Genomic DNA, 25,397 nt, shown 5'->3' with positions numbered 1-25,397 from the left:
TCAGGCCAGGGCTTAACTGGTTGTACCACAGTGCCAGCCCCTGTATCTTATTTTAAGTGTGTGTTTTTTTTTTTTTCTTATCTTCTTGCAAGGTAGAGTGACAGGTATCTTGGGTCACTCCCCAAATACGCTAGATTGGCCTCCTCTGGGTGTTTCGTGTCACTGATGTCATACTGCTTGTAACTCTTTGTGACTGACATCTTTGATTTAGCATGATTTCAGGACTTGTCTGTTGTAGCGGTGTATATGTCATTCTTTTTTGTGGCTAAACAAATATTCATTTGTGAATACACCGCATTTACCTGTTGAGTTGATCAGCATTTGGGTGGTTTCTGACTTGTAGCTGTGACTGCTACTACTATGAACATGGACAAGTTCTCATTTGGAGTTTAGTTTTCATTTCTCTGAGAGTGGAATTCTTTTGTTGGAATTTGCCAGCATTTCAAAACAGCTGTACCATTTTATGGTCTTGTCAGCACTTGATACTTTTTCTTGGGGTCTGTCCATCCTAGTGGGTATAAAGTGGTGTCTCATTGTGGTTTTGATTTACATTTCCCTAATTAATTAATGATGTTGAGCATCTTTTCATGTATTTAATGCACATGAATATGAATATCCTCTTTCTAGAAATGTTGATTTAAATACTTGACCTTGTTTTTTTGTTTTTTTGTTTAAGATTTATTTTATTTATTTGAAAGTGTTACGGGGTTGGGGGGCGGTTTTAAATCTGCTGGTTCATTCTCCAAATGGCCACAACCATCTGAAGCCAGAAGCCAGGAGCTTCTTCCAAGTCTCCCATGTGCGTGCAGGGGCCCAAGTACTTGGGTCATCTTCCACTGCTTTCCCAGGCACATTAGTGGGAAGCTGGATTGGAAGTGGAGCAGCCAGGACTCAAACCAGCACCCATATGGGATGCCGGTGCTGCAGACCAGGGGCTTTAACCTGCTACACCACAGCACCAGTCCTTTGATCTCATTTTTAATTTATCTTCTAATTACTGTGAGTTGTAAGTGTTCTTTATATAATCTACTCGCAGATCTTTTATCTGATTTGATTTACAAATGTCTTCTCCTGTTGTATAGATTGTCTTTTTACTTGATGAAGTTTTTGATTTTCATAAAATTCAGTTTATTGTTTTCTTCTGTTGCTTGAGCTTTTGATGTCATATCTAAGAAACCATTGCCTAACTCAGGGCCTCAGAATTTACTCTTAAAATGTCTTCTTCTTCTTTTTTTTTTTTTTAATTTTTGACAGGCAGAGTGGACAGTGAGAGAGAGAGAGAGAGAAAGGTCTTCATTTTTGCCGTTGGTTCACCCTCCAATGGCTGGCGCGCTGCGGCCGGCGCACCGCGCTGATCCGAAGCCAGGAGCCAGGTGCTTCTCCTGGTCTCCCATCGGGTGCAGGGCCCAAGGACTTGGGCCATCCTCCACTGCACTCCCGGGCCACAGCAGAGAGCTGGCCTGGAAGAAGGGCAACTGGGACAGAATCTGGTGCCCCGACCGGGACTAGAACCCGGTGTGCTGGCGCTGCAAGGCGGAGGATTAGCCTAGTGAGCCACGGCGCCGGCTTTAAAATGTCTTCTAAGAGCTTTATAGGTTACCTCTTAGCAGTGAGGTCTGTGATCTGTTTGAGTAAATTTTAGTGTATGGAGTAGCATGATATCCACATTCTTCTGCATGTGGATATCCATTGCCCTATCCCCATTTATTTAAAAAAAGCTCTTCTCCTTCCTGAACTCGTCTAGGCAATCTTTGTTGACATTTATTGTTATGTTTTCTTTTGTGAATGATGGAAGAAAAATATCATTATTACTCTGTTTCTTGTTTCTTTTTAGACATCTGTGTCCTAGAAGTGACTGTCTATCCTTATACAAAGATTTTATAAGTCTTAAAATTTGGAGTTTCTTCCTTTTTTTCCCTCCATGAGTTTCACCTTTGGGTTTTTTGTTTTAAAGATTTACCCTGCTCTCATGTAGTAAAGAATTCATTTGTCTTTTTCTTGTAGACTATAGAACTTAGGTAATTTCCTTTTAGCAAATTTAAATCTCTGGTCTTTTAGAATTTATCTTTGCATACAGCATAGACTACAAATACAATTTATCTTCTAAATGGCTATGTAGAATTTTTAAATCTGTTTTATTTTGTAATTTATATATGTACTCCTTTTTGTGTTTACATTTTTATGAGTTTCAACAGCTGGATGCACTCATGGAACTACCTCATCAATCATGGTTGTACCTTGTGCCCCTTCACTACACTAGCTCTAGGTAACCACAGATCTGTTTCCTCTTACTGTGGATTAGGATTGTTCTTTTTAAGATTTATTTATACTTGAAAGGCAGAGTTAGAGAGAGAAGGGTCTTCCATCTGCTGGTTCACTCCCCAAATGGCCACAACAGCTGGAGCTCGACCTATCGGAAACCAGGAGCTTCTTGGACTCCCACATGGGTAGCAGGGGCCCAAGCACTTGGGCCATCTTCTGCTGCTTTCCCAGACACATTAGCAAGGATCTGGATAGGAAGTGGAGCAGCCAGGACTGGAATTGGCACCCATATGGGATGCCAGCAGTGTAGGCAGTGGCTTAACCACTGTGCCACAGGGCTGGCCCCTCTAGTTGTTGTTGTTGTTGTTGTTGTTTTTAAAGATTTATTTATTTGAAAAACAGAGTTAGAGAGAGGCAGAGGCAGAGAGAAAGAAATCTTCCATCCACTGATTCAATCCCCAAATGGCCACAACAGCCAGAGCTGGCCTGATCAGAAGTCAGGAGCCATGAGCCTCTTCCTGGTCTCCCATGTAGGTGCAGGGGCTCAAGGACTTGGCCATCTTCTTCTGCTTTCCCAGGCCACAGCAGAGAGCTGGATCAGAAGTGATGTAGCCAGGTCTCAAACCGGTGTCTGTATGGAATACTGGCAGTACAAGAGGCAGCTTTACCTGCTACACTACAGCGCCAGCCCCTCTAGGTATTTTTTTTAATGAATGGAATCATAACAGTATATGGTCTTGTGTATGTGGCTTAAGAAGTGTAGTGATTTGAGGTTATTTCATGTTGTCACATGGCTGCTTATTCTTTTGTACTGCCAGGTAGTGTTCCAGTGTATTCTGTGCAGTTTACTCATTATGACTTGATAAACATTTGGATTATTGCCAGAATTTAACTATTATGAATAAAACTGCCATAAGCATTTGTCTACAGATGTTGTTATGTTCATTTTTCTTAGTTAAACCAAGAATTGGAATTGCTAATTCATGGAATATGCACGTTTCAGTTCATAAAAAGTTGGCAAGTTATTTTTCAGAGTGTATTGTTTTACATCCCAGCTGATGAGCCAGGAAACTTTCAGGTGCTCCACAGCTTTGCTGACACTTGGTATTATTTGTCTTTAAAATCTGTGGTTTTGTGGCTGGCGCTGTGGCGTAAAGCTTCCACCTGCAGTGTTAGCATCCTGTGTGGGCACTGGCTCGAGTCCTAGCTGTTCCACTTCCATACCGGCTCTCTGCTATTGCCTGGGATAGCAGTGGAGGATGGCCCAAGTCCTTGGACCCCTGCACTCACGTGAGAGACTCGGAGGAAGCTCCTGATTCCTGACTTCGAGTCAGCTCAGCTCTGGCTGTTGTGGCCAACTGGGGAGTGAATCAGCAGATGAAAAACCTACCTCTCTCTCTCTCTCTCTCTCTCTGCCTTTCAAATACATAAGTAAATCTTTAAAAAAAAATGTATGGTTTTAATGTGTGTTTCCCTGATAATGGTTGATCATAGTATTCTTGTGTGTGTGTACTTTGGCTGTTTGTCAGAATCTGTTTAGTAAATTACTTGTTCCCGTTCTTGTGAAGAAGATGAAGTAAAGGTTGGGTTTCTTTTTTCCAATGTATATTATATACATACACACACACCTGCATATATGTATATGCACACATCTGCGTATGTATACACACCTACACATATATACACAGAAATCTGTATATGTGCACACACTACACACATGTGCAAATACACACTACACACATCTGCATACATATGTACACAGACCCATCTGCATTTATATATATGCTTATGTGTATAGTTTTTCCAGCACTACTGTTTTTCCTATTGATCCAAAGGCAGGAGCCAGGTGCTTCTCCTGGTCTCCCATCGGGTGCAGGGCCCAAGGACTTGGGCCATCCTCCACTGCCTTCCCGGGCCACAGCAGAGAGCTGGCCTGGAAGAGGGGCAACCAGGACAGAATCCGGCGCCCCCACCGGAACTAGAACCGGTGTGCCGGTTTTAGCATTTTGTAGAAGTCAGTTGACTGTATATGACTGTATAGTCTGTTTGTGAACTGTCTTGTTTTATTTGACCTGTGTTTCTACCTCAAACCAAACTTGATTTGTTACTTTATAATAGATCTGAGTGAGTTCATGTAAGTCCCCCAGCTTCGTCCTTTGACAGAATTGTTTTGACTATTCTAGATTGTTTGCATTGAGTAGAATCAGCTTGGGATCTGTGTGTTGAATCTGTAGATCAGGGTTTGTGGGTTTTTTTTTTTTTTTTTTTTTTTTTTTGGGCGGGAGAGGGATATCTTAATTTGGAATCATTTTATTTCATGATGTATCTCTCCGTTTACTATATAAATGGATCTAAGGTTTTTTTTTTCCCCTAAGATTTATTTATTTATTTGAAAGAGTTAGAGAGAGAGAGAGAGAGAGGGAGAGGCAGGCAGGCCTTCCATCCGCTGGTTCACTCCCCAATTGGCTGCAATGGCTGAGCTGCACTGATCCAAAGCCAGGAGCCAGGAGCTTCTTCGGGTCTCCCACGAGGGTGCAGGGGCCCAAGGCGTTGGTCCATGTTATGCTTTCCCAGGCCATAGCAGAGAGCTGGATCAGAAGTGGAGCAGCCGGGTCTCAAACCGGCGCCCATATGGGATGTCTGCACTGTAGGCAGTGGCTGCTACGTGACAGCACTGGCCCCTAGATCTAAGTTTGAGTTTACTTGTGTTTTGTAATTTTTATTCTGTCAATTTTGTGTATATTTTCTTAAGTATATTTTTAATCTTATTTTTTATACTACTGTGAATGTTTTTAAAAATTTCAATACTTACTAGTACATTGAGCTATACTTGATTGAAAAAAAGTATTGTTTATTTGAAAGTTTCAGAGAGGGCCGGCACCGCGGCTCACTAGGCTAATCCTCCACCTGTGGCGCCGGCACACCGGTTCTAGTTCCGGTCAGGGCGCCAGATTCTGTCCTGGTTGCCCCTCTTCCAGGCCAGCTCTCTGCTATGGCCCGGGAGTGCAGTGGAGGATGGCCCAAGTGCTTGGGCCCTGCACCCGATGGGAGACCAGGAGAAGCACCTGGCTCCTGCCTTTGGATCAGCGCGGTGAGCTGGCCACAGCGGCCATTGGAGGGTGAACCAACGACAAAGGAAGACCTTTCTCTCTCTCTCTCTCTCTCTCTCTCTCTCACTGTCCACTCTGCCTGTCAAAAAAAAAAAAAAAAAAAGTTTCCGAGAGAGAGGGATCTTCCATCCACTGGTTCATTCCCCAAATTGCTGCAATGGCCAGGGCTGTACCAGGCTGAAGCCAGAAGCCTGGAACTCCATACAGGTCTCCCACATGAGCGACAGGTGCAAGTACTGAGGCCATCTGCTTTCCCAGGAGAACTGGGACCTGGGTCAGAAGCGGAACAGCTGGGACTCAAACTAAAGCTCATATGGGATGCTGCATTGCAGACAGTAGCTATGCTGCAACAGCAGCTCCCATACTGGATTTTTAAATATTGACTTTCTTAACTATGTTGCCAAACCCAGTTGTTTTTTCTATTAGCTATTTTTAAGACGTAGAGCTCTGTGTGTTATGCAGTCACAGTTCAGTCACTGTGTTCTTTTCTTGCCTTAGTTGTGCTGACTGGGACTTCTGTTGAACTCTTAAACAGAAGCGGTGAGATCTCCCGTGTTCTGTTCTTAGAGGGAGGCCAGTCTTTGCTGTTAAAGCATAGTGATAGTGGTGTCTTCAGTTCCTGGTCTGCACAGGGTTTCTGGTTTGTTGTTTGTTTTTAAGTCAGTGGTTGTGGGATTATATTAGGAACTCTTTTGGTATCTTCCAGGGTGATTATGTTTTTTCTGCATTGTTCTCTTATCTTGAAGGATTATATTGACTGATTTTTTTTTTTAATATTGAACCAGCCTTATATTCCCATGATTCCATTTAGTCATGGTACATTATCCTTTTTATATATTCCACAATTTAATAATGTTTTATTAAAGGGGCTTCTGTCTGTGTTCTTGAGGGATATTCTTTGCTTCTAATGTCTTAATACGCTTCTGGTATCAAGTTAACACTGGCCATTTCATCTAACTTACTGAATTTAGTGACATAAAGTAGTTCATAATTTTCCTTCATCTTTTCAATGTCTATAGGATCTGCAGGGTTGTTCTGTTACTCCATATCTAGTATTAGTAATCTATGTTCTTTCCCTTTTTCTTGTTCTTTTTTGGTAGAGTCTTCAAGGTCAGCCTCTGGTTTCAGTGATATTTTTCTTTTTAAAAATTTATATTTACTTACTTTATTTGACATAGAGATGGAGAAGGAAAATCTCCCATTGATTGATTCCCCAGATGTCCTAAATAGGACTGAGCCAGACCAAAGCCAGGAACCTGAAACTCAAGCCATTCTCCTGTGTGGGTGGTAGGGACCGAAGTTCTTTCTCTGTCTCTCTCTCTCTCTCTCTTTTTTTTTTTTTTTTTTTTTTAGATTTATTGTATTTATTTGAAAAGTTCAGTGAGAGAGACCAGAGAGATGTCTTCCCTCTGCTGGTTCACTTCCCAAATGACTATAATAGCCAGGACTGGGGCAGGCTGAAGCCAAGAGCCTCGAACTCCATCCGGGTCTCTCACATGGGTAGCAAGGGCCTGAGCACTTGGGCCTTCTTCTGCTTTCCCCAGCACATTAGCAGGAGCTGGATGGAAACAGAGTTGCTGGGACTCCAACTAGCGCTGTAATATGGGATGCAGGCATTGCAGGTGACGGTTAAACTCACTGCACCACAGTGCCGTCCCCAGGGACTGAGATTCTTAGGCCATCATCTGCGTATAGTATTAGGAAGCTGAATTAGAAGTAGAATATCCCAGGCCGGCGCCATGGCTTAACCGGCTAATCCTCTGCCTTGCGGCGCCGGCACACCGGGTTCTAGTCCCGGTTGGGGCGCCGGATTCTATCCCGGTTGCTCCTCTTCCAGGCCAGTTCTCTGCTATGGCCCGGGAAGGCAGTGGAGGATGGCCCAAGTCCTTGGGCCCTGCACCTGCATGGGAGACCAGGAGAAGCACCTGGCTCCTGGCTTCAGATCAGTGTGATGCGCCGGCCGCAGCGGCCATTGGAGGGTGAACCCACGGCAAAAAAAGGACGACCTTTCTCTCTGTGTCTCTCCCTCACTATCCACTCTGCCTGTCCAAAAAAAAAAAAAAAAAGTAGAATATCCCAGACCCAAACCGATGAGGACGTCCTAAATGGCAGCTTATATCATCTGTTTTTTGTGACAGAACTTATCTAGATTCCCTAGATCCATGCCTTATCTGCCCAGTATAATTTCCCACAAGCTCTGTCCCAGATGTTTTTTGTAGCCACTGATGAGCATTGTGTAGTCCTATATCCATTATTTCATTGAGGTTTCTAAGATGGTGACATTCTCTTTGTTTCATTCCTTTTTTTTTTTTTTTTTTTTTTTTTAAGATTTATTTATTTATTTGAAGGGGTTACACAGAGAGAGGGTAAGCAGAGAGAGACTTCCATCCGATGGTTCACTCCCCAATTGGCCACAACGGCTGGAGCTGTGCCAATCTGAAGCCAGGAGCCAAGAGCTTCTTCCAGGTCTCCCATGCGGGTGCAGGGGCTCAAGAACTTGGGCCATCTGCTGCTTTCCCAGGCCACAACAGAGAGCTGAATCGGAATAGGAGCAGCCGGGTCTTGAACCAGCGCCCATATGGGATGCTGGCGCTTCAGGCCATCGTGTTAACCCGCTGTGCCACAGCACCAGCCCCTCATCCCTTCTTTCGTTGTTAGCTGGGATATTTCTGTAAAGGAAAGGTTAACCTCATTGGACTGGTTGGTTACCTTGAAGTATAGCTTGCCCAGGAAAGGGAACTAAAGTACTCACCATTTCTTTTTAAGGCAGTTTTCAAAATAATGAATTGGTTTCCTATTATTTTCCAGAGGTGTTCTCTTGTTTGTTTTTGTTTACTTACTTTGATATCAATGTCAAGGATTTTATCGTTCAGTTTGCCAGTTGGCATTTTTATTAGAGTCTCAGAAAATCTAAGTTAACTTACAGGGTATTTGGTATCTATTTATTCTTGAGTCTTTCTGTGCAGTAATAAATTATGGCTTCAGTATCGTTTTAAAATTTCTCCTTGGAGTGGACATTGGGTACTGCAGTTAAATCACCGCTTGGCATCCCTGCATCCTATATAAGAGCGTGTGGTTCAGCTCCCAGCTGCTCTGGTTCCCGTCCAGTTTCCGGCTAATGCACACCTGGAGAGGCAGCAGATGAGGGCTCAAATGCCACTGCTCACATGGGAAGCCTCGATAGAGTTCCAACCTCCTGGTTTTAGCCTGTCCCAGCCCTGGCTGTTGTGAGCATTGGAGGAGTGAACCAGCAGATAGAAGAGATCTCCCCTCCCTCCCCCCTTCCTCTCCATGTATATCTGTCTCTGTCTCCTTTTCTTCTTCTCCAACCTCCTTGCCATTCAAGTAAAATGAAAGTAAACAAAGAGATTTTTGGCCGGCGCCACGGCTCACTAGGCTAATCCTCTGCCTTGCGGCGCCGGCACACCGGGTTCTAGTCCCGGTTGGGGCGCCGGATTCTGTCCCGGTTGCCCCTCTTCCAGGCCAGCTCTCTGCTGTGGCCCGGGAGTGCAGTGGAGGATGGCCCAAGTGCTTGGGCCCTGCACCCGATGGGAGACCAGGAGAGGCACCTGGCACCGGCCGCGGCAGCCATTGGGGGTGAACCAACGGCAAAAAGGAAGACCTTTCTCTCTGTCTCACTATCCACTCTGCCTGTCCAAAAAAAAAAAGATTTTTGGACAAAGTTTTTCCTAAGGGTTTGTGAATTTCTTCAGTTTGTGTTCTAAGTGTGTGTGTGTGTTTTTAAAGATTTATTTATTTATTTATTTGAAAGAGTTACACAGAGAGAGGAGAGGCAGAGAGAGAGATAGAGGTCTTCCATCCAATGGTTCACTCCCTAGATGGCTGCAACAGCAGGAGCTGTGCCGATCCAAAGCCAGGAGCCAGGAGCTTACTCTGGGTCTCCAACATGAGTGCAGGGGCCGAAAGACTTGGCCCATCTTCCACTGCTTTCCCAGGCCACAGCAGAGAGCTGGATCAGAAGAGGAGCAGCCAGGACTAGAACCGGCACCCATATGGGATGCTGGCACTTCAGGCCAGGGCTTTAACCCACTGCATCACAGCGCCGGCCCCTCTAAGTGTGTTTTTTAATGTTTTACATATAACAGGCAAAGTCAAGGGCTTGTTTCCAAAATGCAACCATGAAATGTTTAAAGTGTATCTCTCCTATAACATAGTAGGGCTTTTGCACAAACCATCTCTTTATCCTCTTGCTACCTACTGTAATCTGTTTTGTAGTCTGTGGAAGAGGTTGAGTTGTGTTTGAAAATATGCCAAAGTTGGGGGTTGGCGTCGTGGCACAGTGAGTTAAACCACCACCTGCAGTGCTGGTATCCCATATGGGCACTGGGTCAACTCCTGGCTGCTCTACTTCAGATTCAGCTCTCTGCCAATAAACCTGGTCGGGCAGTGGAAGATGGCTCAAGTACTTGAGCTCCTGAACCCCCATGGAAGACCCAGATGGAGTTCCAGGTTCCTGGCTTCGGCCTGGCCTAGCCCCAGCTATTGAAACCATTTGGGGAGTGAACCAGCCAATGGAAGATCTCCCTCCCTCTCTCCCTCCCTTCTCTCCCTCTTTCTCTCTCTCTGATTTCCAAATAAATAAGTAAATCTTTAAAAAAAAAAAAAAAGATATGCTAAAAATGGGTTGGGCATTTGGCCTAGTGGTTAAGACACCTGCATCTCACATTAGATTACCAAGGTTCAAGTCCAGATCTGCTCCAGTTCCAGCTCTCTGCTAATGCTCTCCCTGGAAGGCAGCAAACAATGGCTCAGATACCTGTGTCCCTGCCACCCATGTGGGAGACCTGGCTTAGGTTTGCAGCTCCTCCATTCAGCCTAGGGGCTGAGTGAACCAGCAAATGAGTTTCTCTCCTTCTCCCTCTTCCTCCCCATGACTTACTTATAAATAAGAATTTTTAAAGTATAAACAGCTGTTAGTTAGATACCTGTGATATATGTGATATATGATTAGAGAAAGAGGGAGGGGAGGGACTTGATGAAGTCTGAACAGCATCATGAAGGGACCCCTGGAGGAAGTTCTTCCAGGCTGCCACCTGCTGGATGAGTCAGCATTAGCCCAGCTCGGAGCTGGGGGCTGGGGTCTGATCAGAAAATGGCCAGAGTGGCTAACTGGTTGTGAGTGTGGGATGGGATGGTATGGGAGAGGCAGGCAGGAGTGCCAGATCATGCCCAGTGTCATACACCATGCCAGTGTGTGCGTTACACAGGGGAAATCCTGTTTTCTATAAAGAAATCACCTCCCCCCCCCCCCCCCCGCAGTACCAAATATGCCCCAGCAGCGGCAAGACCAGCATCCTCAGAGCACCATGATGCACCCAGCCTCAGCTGCGGGCCCGCCAATTGTAGCCACGCCGCCAGCGTACTCCACACAGTATGTTGCCTACAGTCCTCAGCAGTTTCCAAATCAGCCACTAGTGCAGCACGTGCCACATTATCAGTCTCAGGTAAGGCTCTCAGTATCCGGCTCTTGACTTTTTTCCATTTTAAAAGCTTAATGTAGTAAAGGGATTTTTGTTTTTGTGTTTTGGTAGAGTAGATGGCTAAGGACTTGAGGGGGGAAAAAAACCGAAGAAAAATAAAAGGACTTGAGGGGTCTTTTAAATATGTATTTGAAGGTTCTTGATCAGTTTAAGATTTTCAGAGAAAGCCACCAGGGAAAGTTTTGGAGTTGTCTCTTGTTTCTAGAAACCATGGAGTTAAAAATCTAATGAATGTCTGCTTGGCTTTGTCTGATATTGTAATGTCTCTCTACCTCCCTCTTCCTTCCCTCTGCCCCTCCCTCCCCTCTGTTGTGTTTGACTGCAGCCTCCTCATGTCTACAGCCCTGTAATACCGGGGAATGCTAGAGTGGTGGCACCACCAACGCACGCCCAGCCTGGCCTGGTGTCCTCCTCAGCAGCTCAGTACGCGGCTCACGAGCAGGCGCACGCCATGTATGGTAGGAAGCACTTCTATCGTTTTTAGTGTGTGACTATTTTAATTTGCTGAAAAGCTTATAAGAGTTCTGAAAATATGCTGTGTTTAAGAATAGCTGGTCTTGTATTGAGCTGAGGCTCACAAGCCTGAGGGGAAAGAGAAACCCATTGCTGCCCCTGATCTGCTTCTGTAAGTCTTGGCAAATAGTTCCCGCTTGGGTACCTGGGATTCGTCTTTCTTCACACGTCTCCGACTTTAACTAGAATGTGATGATGAAGGCACAGTTTTGTGGAGAAAGGTGCCTTCCTCCTCCTCCTCCTCCTCCTCCTCCTCAGTGTTACGGTTTGGGGTGGCCGCGCAGCAGTGCGTGCAAGGCTTGAATGCGCGCTTCCGCACCGAGGGGTCTGCCGCACTCCTCGCTCAGCCGGCGCTGGCTTTCTGTGTTAAAGCTGCTGCTTATATTGACACACTGACTCGCACTCTGAATGTAATCAGTATATAAACAAAATGGTAAAATGGAAACCAGAAGTATTTTCTATAAAAATAAACATTATTTCTATATGAACAAACTTCAGAAAGTTCATGGAAGATGAAACTGCAGCATGTTCATTTCTGTGAAAAAATTCCTTGAAGTCTGTGCATAGGTTATTCATAACATGCATTTTTTTTAAAGATTTTTTTTTAATTCTTTGAAAGTTACAGGGAGAGGTAGGGCCAGAGAGAGAAAGAGGTCTTCCATCTGCTGGTTCATTCCTCAGATGGCCACAATGGCCAGAGCTGTGCCAATTCAAAGCGAGGAGACAGGAGATTCTTCCGGGTCTCTGACGTGGGTGCAGGGTCCCAAGGACCTGGGCCATCCTCCACTGCCTTCCCAGTCCATAGCAGAGAGCTGGATTGGAAGTGGAATAGCTGGGACTCGAACCAGCGTCCATATGGGATGCTGGTGCCGCAGGCTGAGGTTTTAATGCACAACACCAACCCCCATAACACGCATTTTATGAACTTTTTGAAGACCCCTTTTGTGCATGGATTTCAAAATGTTTTGCAACAAAGTAAACTTTTAATTCCAATTTCCCAGGAAGTTTTTGAAGTACTAACCTTTATACAAAGAATAAGCAAGGAAACCAATCAGCTTAGTTTTGTGGCCAGAGAACTTTGTGTAGGTCACTCTGACAGCTGTCTAAAATACTAAGATAATACATTTTTTTAATATTGAGAATTTAAAATAATTTTCCACTTGTAGAACTTAGAGTTAACAGAATGCCCCGTTATGTCTTTGGAACTTCACTGTGAATCCCTACCAGTCTCACTCATGTCAGCTAAAAGTGTACCACTTTGAGTGTTAAATTACAGTTACAGGCAACTGCATGAACATTTCAATTTTTAAACCTCTTTAAACTTTTCGAATGACTCAGAATGTAAAGATTACCTTACCTTTTTTTTTTAAACTTCAGATTTGTTGAATGACTATGTTTAGGCAAAATTAAGTTGTTTAAGAATTTACAAATATTTTGGTAAATCTCCTTTTTGGAAATATTACTGTTTTTCATTTATTTTTAAAAAATAAACAGGAGGGGTTTATTTATTTATTTATTTATTTATTTGAGTGATAGAGTTACAGACACAGAAGGAGAGACAGAGATCATCCATCTGCTGGTCCATTCCTCAAATGGCTATAATGGTGGGAGCTGAGCCAATCCAAAGCCAGGAGCTTCTTCTGGGTCTTCCATGTAGGTTCAGGGGCCCAAGCACTTGGGCCATCTTCCACTGCTTTCCCAGGCCATCAGCAGGGAGCTAGATCAGAAGTTGAGCAGCTGGGACTTGAACCGGTGCCCATATGGGATGCCAAAGCCACAGGCAGAGACTTAACCTACTGTGCCACAGTGCAGGAGGCAGCCACAGCGGCCTCCTTGTCAGCAGGAACCTGCAGTGGGTGCTTTCCTAGAGGTGCGTACCTGCAGCCGGGCATCACTGTTGATAGGAATTGTGCTTGATTAAAGACATTCATGTTTATAAACTATGAAGTCTGGTTTTAATGTTCCACATTATCACTTAAAACTCTCCACTGTGGATTATGCATTTTTTTAAAGTGGCATAAGTACTATGTTTTAGGAAATATTTGTTCAAGAAGCCCATCTATAATGTAATTGAAAAATGCACTGACAGACTGATGGAGTGTATGGTTTTGGTTATACTCTCCTGTCCTTTGGCTTGTCTTCAGTTCTCTCAGCTTGGATGAGTGTATGTACAAAACGGCCCCATTGGTTCATCATGTTGGCTTCTATGCAACATATATATATTCTAACAATTTTCCAGTTTGCTGAAGACTTAGTGAAAAGTTCATTATGATTATTTATACACTTCTGGTGAATACATCATAAATAAACAGAAGAAAACCTTTCCTTCGATTTTCTGGGAGGATATTTTCCCCTTGGAATGCTCCATACTCCCTTTGGAATGAGATCTGAAACTCTTAGCTGAAGTTTCCATTGCTTTTAGAGAGCAGCTTTTTGTGTAGCCGTGTTTGGAGACACTGTGGTAAATCCTGCAATGTTGTGCAGAGGCTTTCTCCCTAGCTGCCAGCTCCCAGTTCCCTCTGTAGGTGGTTGCTTCTTGTTGAAACAACCTGGATTGTAAAGTACCCTCCCCAAATATTTCCATTTGAAAAGCAGTTGGCTTTGAACCTCACCCCTACCTAAGTCCGTGCAAGTGTGGGTAAATAGGAAATATTGCAAGCAAAACACTAGACCTGATGTCTAGTGAAATCTGCAATGAACTAGTCATCAAAGCCAGTTCTTTGTGCCAGGAGAAAAGTTGCTCGGCCAAGTCTGATGTACCCCCTGCGGCCTGGTGCAGGCTGTGTTCCATTGGTTTCTGTTGATGGGGCAGCAAGGAGAGAGGGAGGGAGGCCTTGATAGGATTATTAATCAAGTTTCTCCTTTGGGTTCTTCAGACCTTGGGAAATAAATTTTTTTTTGTAAGCCACAGTTTAATCTGAAGCAAGTTTTTCATAAAATCTTCAGTAATTTATTTAAATTATTTTATATCTGATCTTATTTCCCTTGAGCGATGTATATTTTATATTCCCAAAGGAGCCACATACTTTGAGTATGAATTCTGTTTATTTGTAAGCTGTATCCTATCTCAGATTTTAGAGCTTTTAATGCCAGCAGGCAGGGAAACGTGCCCTAGATGGCAGTGGCAGTTTTATGACACGTTAATTGTTTCAGGCGTGGTGAAATTGAGGACCAGCAGTGACTACAGAGTGAAGACTTGATTATTTTAAAGTCGTGTGCTAGCAGATGACTGAACAACTAAATGGTGCCAATAGGAGGAGGTGGACGTTTCACATCACTGCTGACCGTGTACTCTCTGGTCAGGAGTGGTGTCTGGCCCTCCCCCTGAGCACTTTGGTTTCTGCTTCCTTCACATCCATCTGATTGTGTTTTATGCTGATGATTGTACCTTTCAGCAACTAAGGCTGTCACTACCAACTAGAGCCGACAGGAGAGTTAGATCCAGAGGCATTTTTTGGTTTATTTTTGGCCGTTTGATGCAAATGAGTTAGAGAGTAAGCAAAAACAAAAACAAACAAACAAAAAAAGATAGAAAAAAACTGGAAACTTCCTCACTATCCCTCGCTGGTGTGTCTGCCTCCAGGTACCTTTACACACACTTGACGACAGGGCTTACTAGGAAAGGATAGCATTCTCACGTTTGTATCACTGTCTCTCAGACTTTGGTTCTACTGCCAGATGCCGAAATTTCATCTACCAGGATAACATTTCTATTTGTGATGTTTGCAGAATTGTATGTCTTTTGCCTAAACTTGGAAAATAGTGTTTTATGTTAGTACTTTTTTATGTCAGGATTTTTCAGTGAAATGCCATGTTGGTCTTTTTATTAGAAATTGATTTTATTCCTTTTATTTAAGTGAGTCAGCAGGTAGAACTTGACACCAATACAGAAGAAAAGTCTTTAAATTCTGTAGCAGTGTTTAAGGTGCTCATCTTCTCTTGTAAAGTAAAAATGAATTATGCATGAATAGAAAAAGTTATTAATTATGTCAACCTTTCCAGAAAATTAGGAAAATGCACACCTTAAAAGGCTAATTTACCTTTCTATTTCCCAAATTCAGCATGTCCCAAATTACCATACAACAAGGAGACAAGCCCTTCTTTCTACTTTGCCAGTGAGTTGGGTTTTTTATACTAATTTTAATTGTACAGTAAAACACTTTTTAAAGAATACATGTTAAGGGAATAGACTTGTTGAACAATATTTTCCTTGTGCCAGACAATCATTTAAAGGTATATATTTTATATATATATATACCTGCTGAAGCAAGTTTTTCATGAAATCTTGAGTAATTTATTTAAATTATTTTATGTCTAATCATATATATGTATATTTCAGTGATTCAGAACTTAAAGGAAATATGATACAGCTTAAGAAAGCTGGAATTTAAAAATTAAGTTGTTTCCAAAATAAATTTTTGCATACCAAGCAAACGTAAGTATTTGGGAAATGCCTTATTCAGAGCAACTTTTCCTAAACAGAGAACATTTTTTACTCCAAGCCACAACTTGGAATAAACTACTACCATATCCTGGTAAGAGGAAGTTTATCTTTCCAGGATTTTTCGTTACAGAAGGGTGAAAGCTTCTAGGGGAGGAGCACCTGTGTTCTCCCAGGCGTTGCTCAGTGGCATGTGAGAGTGCTCAGGTAACAGACGCCTGGCGTGTGTCCTGGGGCTCCCCACTGGGGAGAGGAGAGCGGCTCTGCCTGAACAGGGTAGGCCTGGGCAGAGCCCGCTTCCAGAATGAACTCGGAGGACGCAAGTGTCTCCCTGTGTACAGAGCAGCTTTTAAAAGAAGACGACACATCCTGGCCTTTGGTCCTTGGGTAGAAGGGGTACTGGCTTGTAGAAGTGCGTCAGAGACTCGTTCTGTCAGCGTGCGGCCTTCTGTGTGAAGCAGGGGATTCCAGAGGGGCTGCGGGTTACCGTTTTGTGTAACAGTAAGTTTGAATTATTTTGGAATGGCTCAGTGCCTGACTCTACTACATGCCAGATTTTGCATTTAGAAAGCATTTTGACCTTAAATTTTCATTAATTGTGCCATGACTTGGTATCCAAAAATAAGTTGATAAAACATATGTAATTTATTTGGTGCTAGGAAATGTTAACAAATTTAATCCTTTAATAGATGCTCTTTAAAAAGGAGTCTTGCTGTATGCATATACCTTTAAAGGGAGCCTCTGTCTGTGATTAGAGTGTGCGTTAGTAGTTTCACTATGTGCACTTCAGCCTGAGGTCTCAGATGCAGTTATCCTCACCATCTTACTGTCTCTGTCAGTAGTGTGGAGTCATTTTCCTGGTAAGTCGATAAAAGGTCCTTAATCATCACACCTAAGCATTAATTGCCTTAGCACAGCTTCCCCTCAAAGACAGTATCAGAAAAGAGACTAACAGTTGGGGGCTGTTTGTAGTATGATTTGCTGCTTTGTTTCCCCCTGCTGAGCCATCTTGTCATGGTTTGGTCATGTTGCTTTTATTCCCCTTCTGGCTTTCCTCCTTCACTGACCTTTTTCTGAATTTAACATCACATTTAAGAATTGGAGATTTTGTTTTGTTGCAGTGCTGGCGATCTCTCATGACTTGTGCATCCAAGGTCAAAATGGTAAAGCCTAAAAACAGACTAAACATAGAGCCTGTGGACTGAATTTGTTAAGATGTGGGCTTAGAAGACTGTTACTTGGGTTAGTGTCGTAAGGATTTTACCAGTCACATATAGAATTTTAAATATTTATGTCAGGTAAAACAGGTGGAACAGGAATGAGTGGGGAAATTTCTGAACCCAAACTGGCCACATAGGAGCAGTATTGAGTGCCCAGAGGCTTCATGAAGGCCACTTCAGCTTTATGCGTAGGAGTTCAACTGCTGTGTGACTAAATGAGAATTCAAGGACAGTTCACTGGATTTTTAACTTCCCTGGAACCTTGAGCTAAAATGAGCACTTGTTGCAAACGCAGTTAGCCCTTAGCTCAGAGCAGAGCTTCCTTCCTGCCTTCACTCCGCACCTCCCCCGTTCCTGACACGGCTGTTTTCTCCTTCGACTTCACTAAACTTGTTTTCTTTCCCATCTCTCTCTTCCAAGCTTTTTTTCCACTTGCCCTTTTAACTTCTCTTCTGCCTCATTAGATATCATTCTTAACTGGCCTTTCAAGGAACCGGACTTTATAAACTTTGTTAATAGTATTGAATTAAAAAGTAAATTTCACATTTTCCCTTATTAGTTACTCATTTTTCCATTTGAGGGAAATTTGGTTTCAGATCTTGTGAGCTAGAAGATTAACAAAGGAAGATACTTCTAACTAAATCTCCTTAATCTTTTTCTAAAAATACCTGTTAAGTTTGCCTGGTAGTTAGGCAGGGAAGGGTGAGGTTTTTGAAAACAGAGCATTTCACCAGGTTTGGGAGAAGGATTTTAGTGTTTGTTGCTATGCATGCAAATCAGCTAGAGCTTAGAGCACTGTTTTATAGCCTTTACATATTAGTAAACATATCACAGAAATACCTTTAAAATACATAGTAATAGTATCTCAGCCTGTCTCTCCAAATTTTCAGGTTTTTGCATTTTTCCAGGTGATGAGTAATTATGAGATTTCATAAGTGTAGTTATTCTCTTTGCAGTAGCCATGTTTTTATGTGTAAAAATAGTACAGCACACAGCTAGAGTTTGCATCTTTGTGTTAAGAATATAATTGCTTAGAAGGTGAATAAAAGCAAAATTTAAAATTTTTAAGTTCCAGATTTCTTAAGTATCATTTAAATATAAATGTAAACCTCTGGGATTCTGTATTCTGTCTTTATAAAGCCCCATAAATGGGATTTGGGAATTGGTTTCCCTGAGACCTCAGATTTCAGATTGCTACAGATAAGGCACGTGAAGCGACAGGAGGACTTTTTTGGGAGAGCAGAATTCTCACAAGAACAGGGTCAGGTTGAGAACACTCGGTCCTTTAGACCAAGCGCGTGCCTGTCGACTGTGGAAGCTCAGAGTAAACCAGACAAGGGTGATGGTGTGGGGTGGCCTTGCAGAGCTGCTGAGCTGGAAGAGAGACCACTGTGCTGCATTCACGGGCCAGTGTCCCTGCGCCCTAAGAATGGCCAGTGGATGTGTTGCCACAGCTTTCTTGTTACAGTATTCCAGTGTATGTTAGCTCTTAACAGTCTGGAAGATTTTCCCAACAGATGATTAAAACTGAGAATATCATGGTAGCTGTGTATTGGCAGTGGATGCACAGGCCATACTAGTGCTGGCTCTGTCTTCCCATTGCTCTTGTGGGAGAGACGTTTGCAGTTGGACTGGAGTGTTGGTGGCCCATTCAAGAACCCTCTGTGTGTCTGATCCTTTGCTTACCATTCCATTTATATGGGCCATGCCCGGTGCCCTCTGTGCTGGGGACTCTAAGTGGCCTGGCCTCTCTGATTGCTGGAGTTCAGGTTATTAGTGCTTGCCTCTCCCCATCAGCGGTCCCCTCCTCCCCCCCCCCGCCCAGTCTGTCTGTGCTGCTAACATGTGTATGAAGAATGTGAGAAACTATTTTGGGACTGTTTTCTGTGTGCTGGCTTTGCTTCCATGGGATTTTAGGGTGCACTCCTTGAGAGCGAGCTGGAGTTGTGCATTGCTAGAGCTGCATCTTTAGAATGCCTTATTCTCAGCTCCCTGCTCCCCACGGTCACTGGAAGCAGTGAACACATCTCACTGTGCTTTGAATTCTCAAATTGCTGTTTTGGGAAGATGTGGGCAATTGAATTTGTACCTAATCTCCCCCATTTTGTGCTAGGGTATAGTCCATTCTGAAATTAACAAAGAACTGGCCTTGGGCTTTTAGGTTTAATAAACATATTTTTTTAATATAAAGATATACTTCATTTTGGCCGGCGCCGTGGCTTAACAGGCTAATCCTCCGCCTTGCGGCGCCGGCACACCAGGTTCTAGTCCCGGTCTAGGTGCCGATTCTGTCCCGGTTGCCCCTCTTCCAGGCCAGCTCTCTGCTGTGGCCCGGGAGTGCAGTGGAGGATGGCCCAAGTGCTTGGGCCCTGCACCTGTAAGGGAGACCAAGAGAAGCACCTGGCTCCTGGCTTCAGATCAGCAAGATGCGCCGGCCACAGCGGCCATTGGAGGGTGAACCAACGGCAAAAGGAAGACCTTTCTCTCTGTCTCTCTCTCTCTCACTATCCACTCTGCCTGTCCAAAAAAAAAAAAAAAAAAAAAAAAATTTACTTCATTTATTTGAAAGAGTTACAAAGAGGTAGAGAGAGAGAGGTCTTCCATCCTCTAGTTCACTCTCCAAATGGCTGCAATGGCCAGAGCTGAGCTGATCTGAAGCCAGGAGCCGAGAGCTTCTTCTGGGTCTCCCACATGGGTACAGGGGCCCAAGGACTGAGCCACCCCTCTGCTGCTTTCCTAGGCACATTAGCAAAGAGCTGGATCAAAAGTGGAGCAGCTGGAACTCCATCCGGTGCCCACATGGGATGCTGGCATTGCAGGGGGCAGCTTTACCCATTATCCCACAGCACAGACCCCATAAACATGTTAATGTGAACTAACTGATCACATTTTCTTTGAAGTCATTCTAGCCAGTAGAATTCATTCTAAAGGACTGGAGCACTTTGAGGGAAGTTCATTTTTCTGTGTAGGTCAGGTCATTTCATCTAGATTTTTAAAAAGCAGAAGTGAGAAGACTTTGAGTAGGGCCTGGGGAATGAGCTGAGCGTCAGAGCGGCTCCTGTGATTGACTAAAAGAGACTTGTGGTCATTTGGCCCTGGTAATAGAACCCTGACCTTGCCACATACTTGATGCAGCCCCCGTAGTCCGTGGCTGCAGGACATTGTGCCAGCTCCAGGGCAGTAGCATGGTGAGGTTAGCCAGATGATGGCCTTGAACTGAAGGGGGGAGGAGTGTGTGTGTGTGTGTGTATGTATCTTGCACAGCTGTTTGAGTTATTTCTGCCTGTGCTTTTATGTAGCCTTTACAGGAAAACCTAGTGACTATTGTTAAAGTGAATTAAAAATTGGATTATATATATATGTATATGTATATACACACAGCTGTTTATTAATCAGTTTGATAATGAATCAGAGACTAGTCTTCTTGTTAAAGTTATTATTTCAAGACAGTGATGGGTGTAAATGGAGCCCACTGCAGAGACTGGCCGTGGCTTGATAGAGGCTTTGCCGCTGAGGCGGGGGTGGTGGGGTGGGGTGGGGTGGGGTGGGGGGCTTGTGAGGAGGGCCACCACGCGCCGGATGCACATGCTCCCTTCTCTTCCACTCTAGTTTCCACGGGCTCCCTTGCTCAGCAGTACGCACATCCTAATGCTACCCTGCACCCACATACTCCACATCCTCAGCCTTCAGCGACACCCACCGGACAGCAGCAAAGCCAACACGGTGGGAGTCATCCTGCACCCAGTCCTGTTCAGGTAAGGAGATGCCCGGAGGCCTGCAGAGCCTTGCTGTCTCCAGCACTAGGCGAGGCTTGGGTGCTCCCTGGTCAGCCTGCACGTCCGCCCTCAGGGCTGCAGTGCACAGTTGGGACCTGGGGTGGGGGGCAAAATGTTCATAATTTAACATTCCTTTTCCTTTGGACTTTTTTACTTCATTCCAAAAGTTGATGAGATTTTTTTCTTTAAATTTGATTTATTTGAGAGGCAGAGGCAAGTGAGTTCTTGTCTGCTGATTCACTCCCATAACCACCATTATCCAGGGCTAAGCTCCAGCTGGGAGTCGGGAACTTAGTGCAGGTCTGCTGTGTGGGTGACAGGACATCAGTGCTGCCTTGTGTGGTCTGCACTAGCTGGAAGCTGGAGTCTGGAACTGGAGCCAGGGAGCAGGTGCAGGACTCCAGCAGGGGTGCTGGCACCGTCACCAGCATCTTAGCTGCTAGCTTGAACTGCCCAGACTTGTTTTTTCCCTTACTGGCTTGGCTTCGTCTCTGTCAGAGGTCTTGGCTGACCACTGTTTGGTTGGGAGTTTGTTACTGCCAGACTGAGGACTGGGCTCCTGTGTTCCAGAAAGGGCTGTCTCTAGACAGGAGGCCCCCAGCCCTGCTGTCACTCCCTATGCCTTCCAGCACCCCTCACGCCAGTTGGGCCTATGCGAAGCCTGTTTCTGTGTGACCTCCAGCTGCTTGGAGTGCACTGGAGTTCTCCTCTCAGTTGTTTCCCGTCACTTTGCAGCACCATCAGCACCAGGCCGCCCAAGCTCTCCACCTGGCCAGTCCACAGCAGCAGTCAGCCATTTACCACGCGGGGCTCGCTCCAACCCCCCCTTCCATGACACCTGCCTCCAACACGCAGTCGCCACAGAGCAGTTTCCCAACAGCACAGCAGACCGTCTTCACGATCCACCCTTCTCACGTGCAGCCGGCATATACCAACCCAGCCCACATGGCCCATGTACCTCAGGTAAGCCAGCTTTAAGACCAGGTAGATGGTGAAGGTTATCAGATAAGCAGCAAAAGAGCCGTTCGCTCTCCCAGCTAGGAAACCCTATGTGTGATGCTGTTTGCCTGTTCTCCCTTTTCCCGCTCAAACACACGTGATTTGGCCCTGTATTAATGTATGTGTGGTTTTGTAATGGGCTCAGCAGAGTTGCTAATTGGTCAGTCCTTGGACGTTGCCCACCTGAGACCTTCAGAACATCTTTGACTTTGGAATGCAGCCCAGTCTTTTCCTTTCTGTGTCTGCTTTGCTATGTCTCTACAGCTTTATCACTATACATGTGTGTACATACATTTCTTGTCCCCACGTGCATGCACGCACACACACACACACACACGCAAGCTTGGCAGGGATCATGGGCCTTCAGACTTAGCCCTCCAAGGTGGGAGTCCTGGAGTTCCAGAGAGACCACACCAGTCATTCCCCCAACGACCCGTATGCCCACTTGGACCGTGTGCTGTACTTTGTGAGGGTCCTGACCTTGGCCATTGGTGCAGTGAATGAGCAGCTGGAAGCTCCTAGGTGTTCTCATTTTCTCTTGAGGAGCAGCTCTGGAAGCACTTGGGAGCTCCCCTGCAGTGAGCTGCTGAGGGTTGGCAGGCGTGGCTGCCGCGTCAGGGGTAGCTCTGTGCACCTGCTGCTGGCGAGGGCTGAGGTGGCCGAGGAGCCATGCCAAGGGTGGGCTCTGACGCCGTCCTTGCAGCCCTCCCAGGGCTAGGCAGGGCGAGGTGGCTGTGTCGGACGTCTCTGCTCCTTTCATACCAACTCTGAGGCTTCCTGCCAGGCAGTGCTCCAGCGCGGTGCTGGTGAGGGACGGGCTGGATGCGACTCAGTTTGACTGGGGGGCCACAGCTCCGGGGAGTCGGGCGGCCTCGCCTGCCAAGGGTAGTTCTGCGGGGCAGTGCACTGCAGTTGGTGTGCTTCTGAGAGCCGGCGGGGAGCTGGTTCTGGTCAGTGTGGACCAGCACGGTGTGGTGGAATGAGCTGCATGAGAGCTGGGGTCCTGTAGGTGTCTAGCCGAGGCTGGTGGCTAAGTAGATATGTGAGCTTCCCTGCAAGTGAGGTCCCTGCCACCTCACGTTTGTGCTTTGTGCAGAAAGGGCAAAACGGTCAGCCTAGGGAAGCCCAAGTAGGTCCTGGGCCCGTTTGAATTTGTGAGGGAGCAGAAGCAGTGTTTGGTGCAGGGCTTGTCCCGGTCTAGAGCAGTGCCTGGTGTGGGAGGCAGAAAATGAGTGTTGCCGTGCGCTGCCTGCAGTTGCCTTTCCTACTCGGACTCCCCGTCCCTCGGTAGACACTGTGCTGGCCCAGGTCATTGCAGAGGATTCCTTCCATCTCACGGGAGCCCTGACTGCACCTGCTCCTCCTCCTGCCCAGTCAGCATCTTCTCTAGAGAGTGAAGGAAGCCACGTTTCTTTTTCCTGCCTGGGGGAGCAGGCCACAGAGGGAGACGGGCAGACAAGGAGCGGGCGGAGACTGCGCACTGGCACAGCTGACAGCCCCTGCTTTGCTGTTTGCGAGGGATGTGCTCTGCAGCACCCACTCAGGCCCCCCGGGGGTCCACTTCGGAAGCATCATCGGATCTTGTGTTGCTCAGTTGAGAAAGCTGCTCTTGGATCAGGGGTCTGCTCTTGTTGAAGACCTTGGCCCACACATGAGTTCTGTGCTCAGAGTTTAACGACCCAGTCATTGGGGCCCTGATGTTTTATCTAGGCTCCTCCAGCCTTGCAGGAGCTGCCAAAAAGGTGAACTAAGGAGTGTCCCCAGAGAACAGAAAGGGGGCCTGGGCCTGCTGCTGCCCTTTCCTGAGACTCCCAGCCCAGTGAAAGGAACACAGTTGACATGTTGTTTAAGCCGGAGATGTTGCCTGTATGCGTAAAAGAGCTCTCTGTTTCAGGCTCATGTACAGTCAGGAATGGTTCCTTCTCATCCAACTGCCCATGCGCCAATGATGCTAATGACGACACAGCCACCCGGCGGTCCCCAGGCCGCCCTCGCTCAAAGTGCACTACAGCCCATTCCAGTCTCGACAACAGCGCATTTCCCCTATATGACGCACCCTTCAGGTGAGGCGTGTGTGTGCAGGGGCCGCCGGGGCACCCCAAGCATTCTGCTCGCACAGGTCGAATGGCAGGCAGGGCCAGTGCTTCCAGCCTCACACCTGAGAACTAGCAAGCCCCATGCAAGCGTGCGCAGGAGGGACTGTGACCATCAGTTCCGTGTCAGGGCCTGAGGCTTCCGGGAGCCGAGTCTGTGTGTGTTTTGATGGTGTCCAGGATTTGACTTGATGAGAAGCAGCAGCAGCATTCTGGGTAGCTGATGCACGCCTAGGGCACAGTTGGCCTTCCTGGTTATGACAGGCTGGACAGGGCCGTGGTTCCGTCCTGCGTCCCGACCGTTGGACACGTGGGGGGTTATTACCATGGCCGAATCTGATTGTAGCTTGGAACAGACCAGTGATGAGCAAGTGCTGTGTGGACTGGTTTCGAGTGCAGGGTCAGCTGCAGCCTCCGTCCTGACAGCAGGAGTGCCCCGTGGTCGTGCTGCAGTACTGATGGCTGCCATGGTGGTCGTGGACCGTCTACCTGGTGCTTGGCTAATATGAGGGAGGGGGTGTGTGAAGGCCTTTTTTCCTACCCCATGAGCAACAAGTCTTCTGGGAGTTTTATCTGAAGTGGTTTCATGTCTGACTGGCTTGTTTCTATCTACCCGCCCACCCACCCACCCACCCACCCACCCACCCAGCCCTCCCCACGTGATGCAGATTGGGAGGGGGGCAGTGAATTAAACTTGGAGTCTCCTCCTAGCTAGCCAAGGCTAGATGGCAGGCACGCGCTGCGGACTCTGGGCTCATGGGCCATACTGCAGCGTTCTGTTTAAATACTCACTTTTCTCTCTTACAGTACAAGCCCACCACCACCAGCAGCTGTAAGGCTGCCCTGGAGGAGCCGAAGGGCCAGATCCCCTCCTCCCTTCTCCTGCTTCTACCAGCTGGAAGCACAGAAAACTAGAAGTTCATTTATTTTGTTTTTAAACGATATACGTTGATTTCTTGTAACATCCAATAGGAATGCTAACAGTTCACTTGCAGTGGAAGATACTTGGACCGAGTAGAGGCACTGTAGGAACTTGGGGCTGTCCGTAATTCCACATGCTGTTTGCAGAGTCCCGCAAGTACCCCAGCTCTGCTTGCCAAAACTGGAAGTTATTTATTTTTTAATGGCCCTTGAAAGTCACGAACACATCAGCTAGCAAAAGAAGTAACAAGAGTGATTCTTGCTGCTATTACCGCTTAAAACAAAAAAATCAAGACTTGGAACACCCTTTTACTAAACTTGACAAAGGTTTCAGTCAATTCTTACCGTCAAACTGACGGATTATTATTTATAAATCAAGTTTGATGAAGTGATCACTGTCTCAGTGGTTCAACTTTTAAGTTAAGGGAAAACTTTTACTTTGTAGATAATATAAAATAAAAACTTAAAAAAAATTTAAAAATAAAAAAAGTTTTAAAAACTGCTACCCAGTTAGCGTGTGTCTGTGAACGGGCACGGGCTCTGCGCGCTGTCCCCGGCCCG

The 25,397-nt window shown here is 45.8% G+C and overlaps 1 protein-coding gene across 1 annotated transcript in view; it reads left to right on the top strand.

The window, feature by feature from the left end:
- Positions 1–25,316, top strand: part of ATXN2 (ataxin 2) — a 116,438-nt gene extending 91,122 nt beyond the window's left edge. Inside the window, exons 19-25 of the mRNA XM_062182848.1 lie at positions 10,653–10,837; positions 11,199–11,331; positions 15,448–15,501; positions 20,657–20,802; positions 21,559–21,786; positions 23,717–23,885; positions 24,723–25,316. Of these exons, the coding sequence (XP_062038832.1) occupies positions 10,653–10,837; positions 11,199–11,331; positions 15,448–15,501; positions 20,657–20,802; positions 21,559–21,786; positions 23,717–23,885; positions 24,723–24,751 (944 nt within the window). The 3' untranslated portion in view covers positions 24,752–25,316. The remainder of the gene's footprint in view (positions 1–10,652; positions 10,838–11,198; positions 11,332–15,447; positions 15,502–20,656; positions 20,803–21,558; positions 21,787–23,716; positions 23,886–24,722) is intronic.
- Positions 25,317–25,397: the final 81 nt, after the last annotated feature.

Source organism: Lepus europaeus, chromosome 23 (assembly GCF_033115175.1).
Source record: "Lepus europaeus isolate LE1 chromosome 23, mLepTim1.pri, whole genome shotgun sequence".
Classification (NCBI taxonomy): domain Eukaryota; kingdom Metazoa; phylum Chordata; class Mammalia; order Lagomorpha; family Leporidae; genus Lepus; species Lepus europaeus.
The sequence above is the reverse complement of the archived record's forward strand: the minus strand, read 5'-3'. Positions and strand labels throughout refer to the sequence as shown.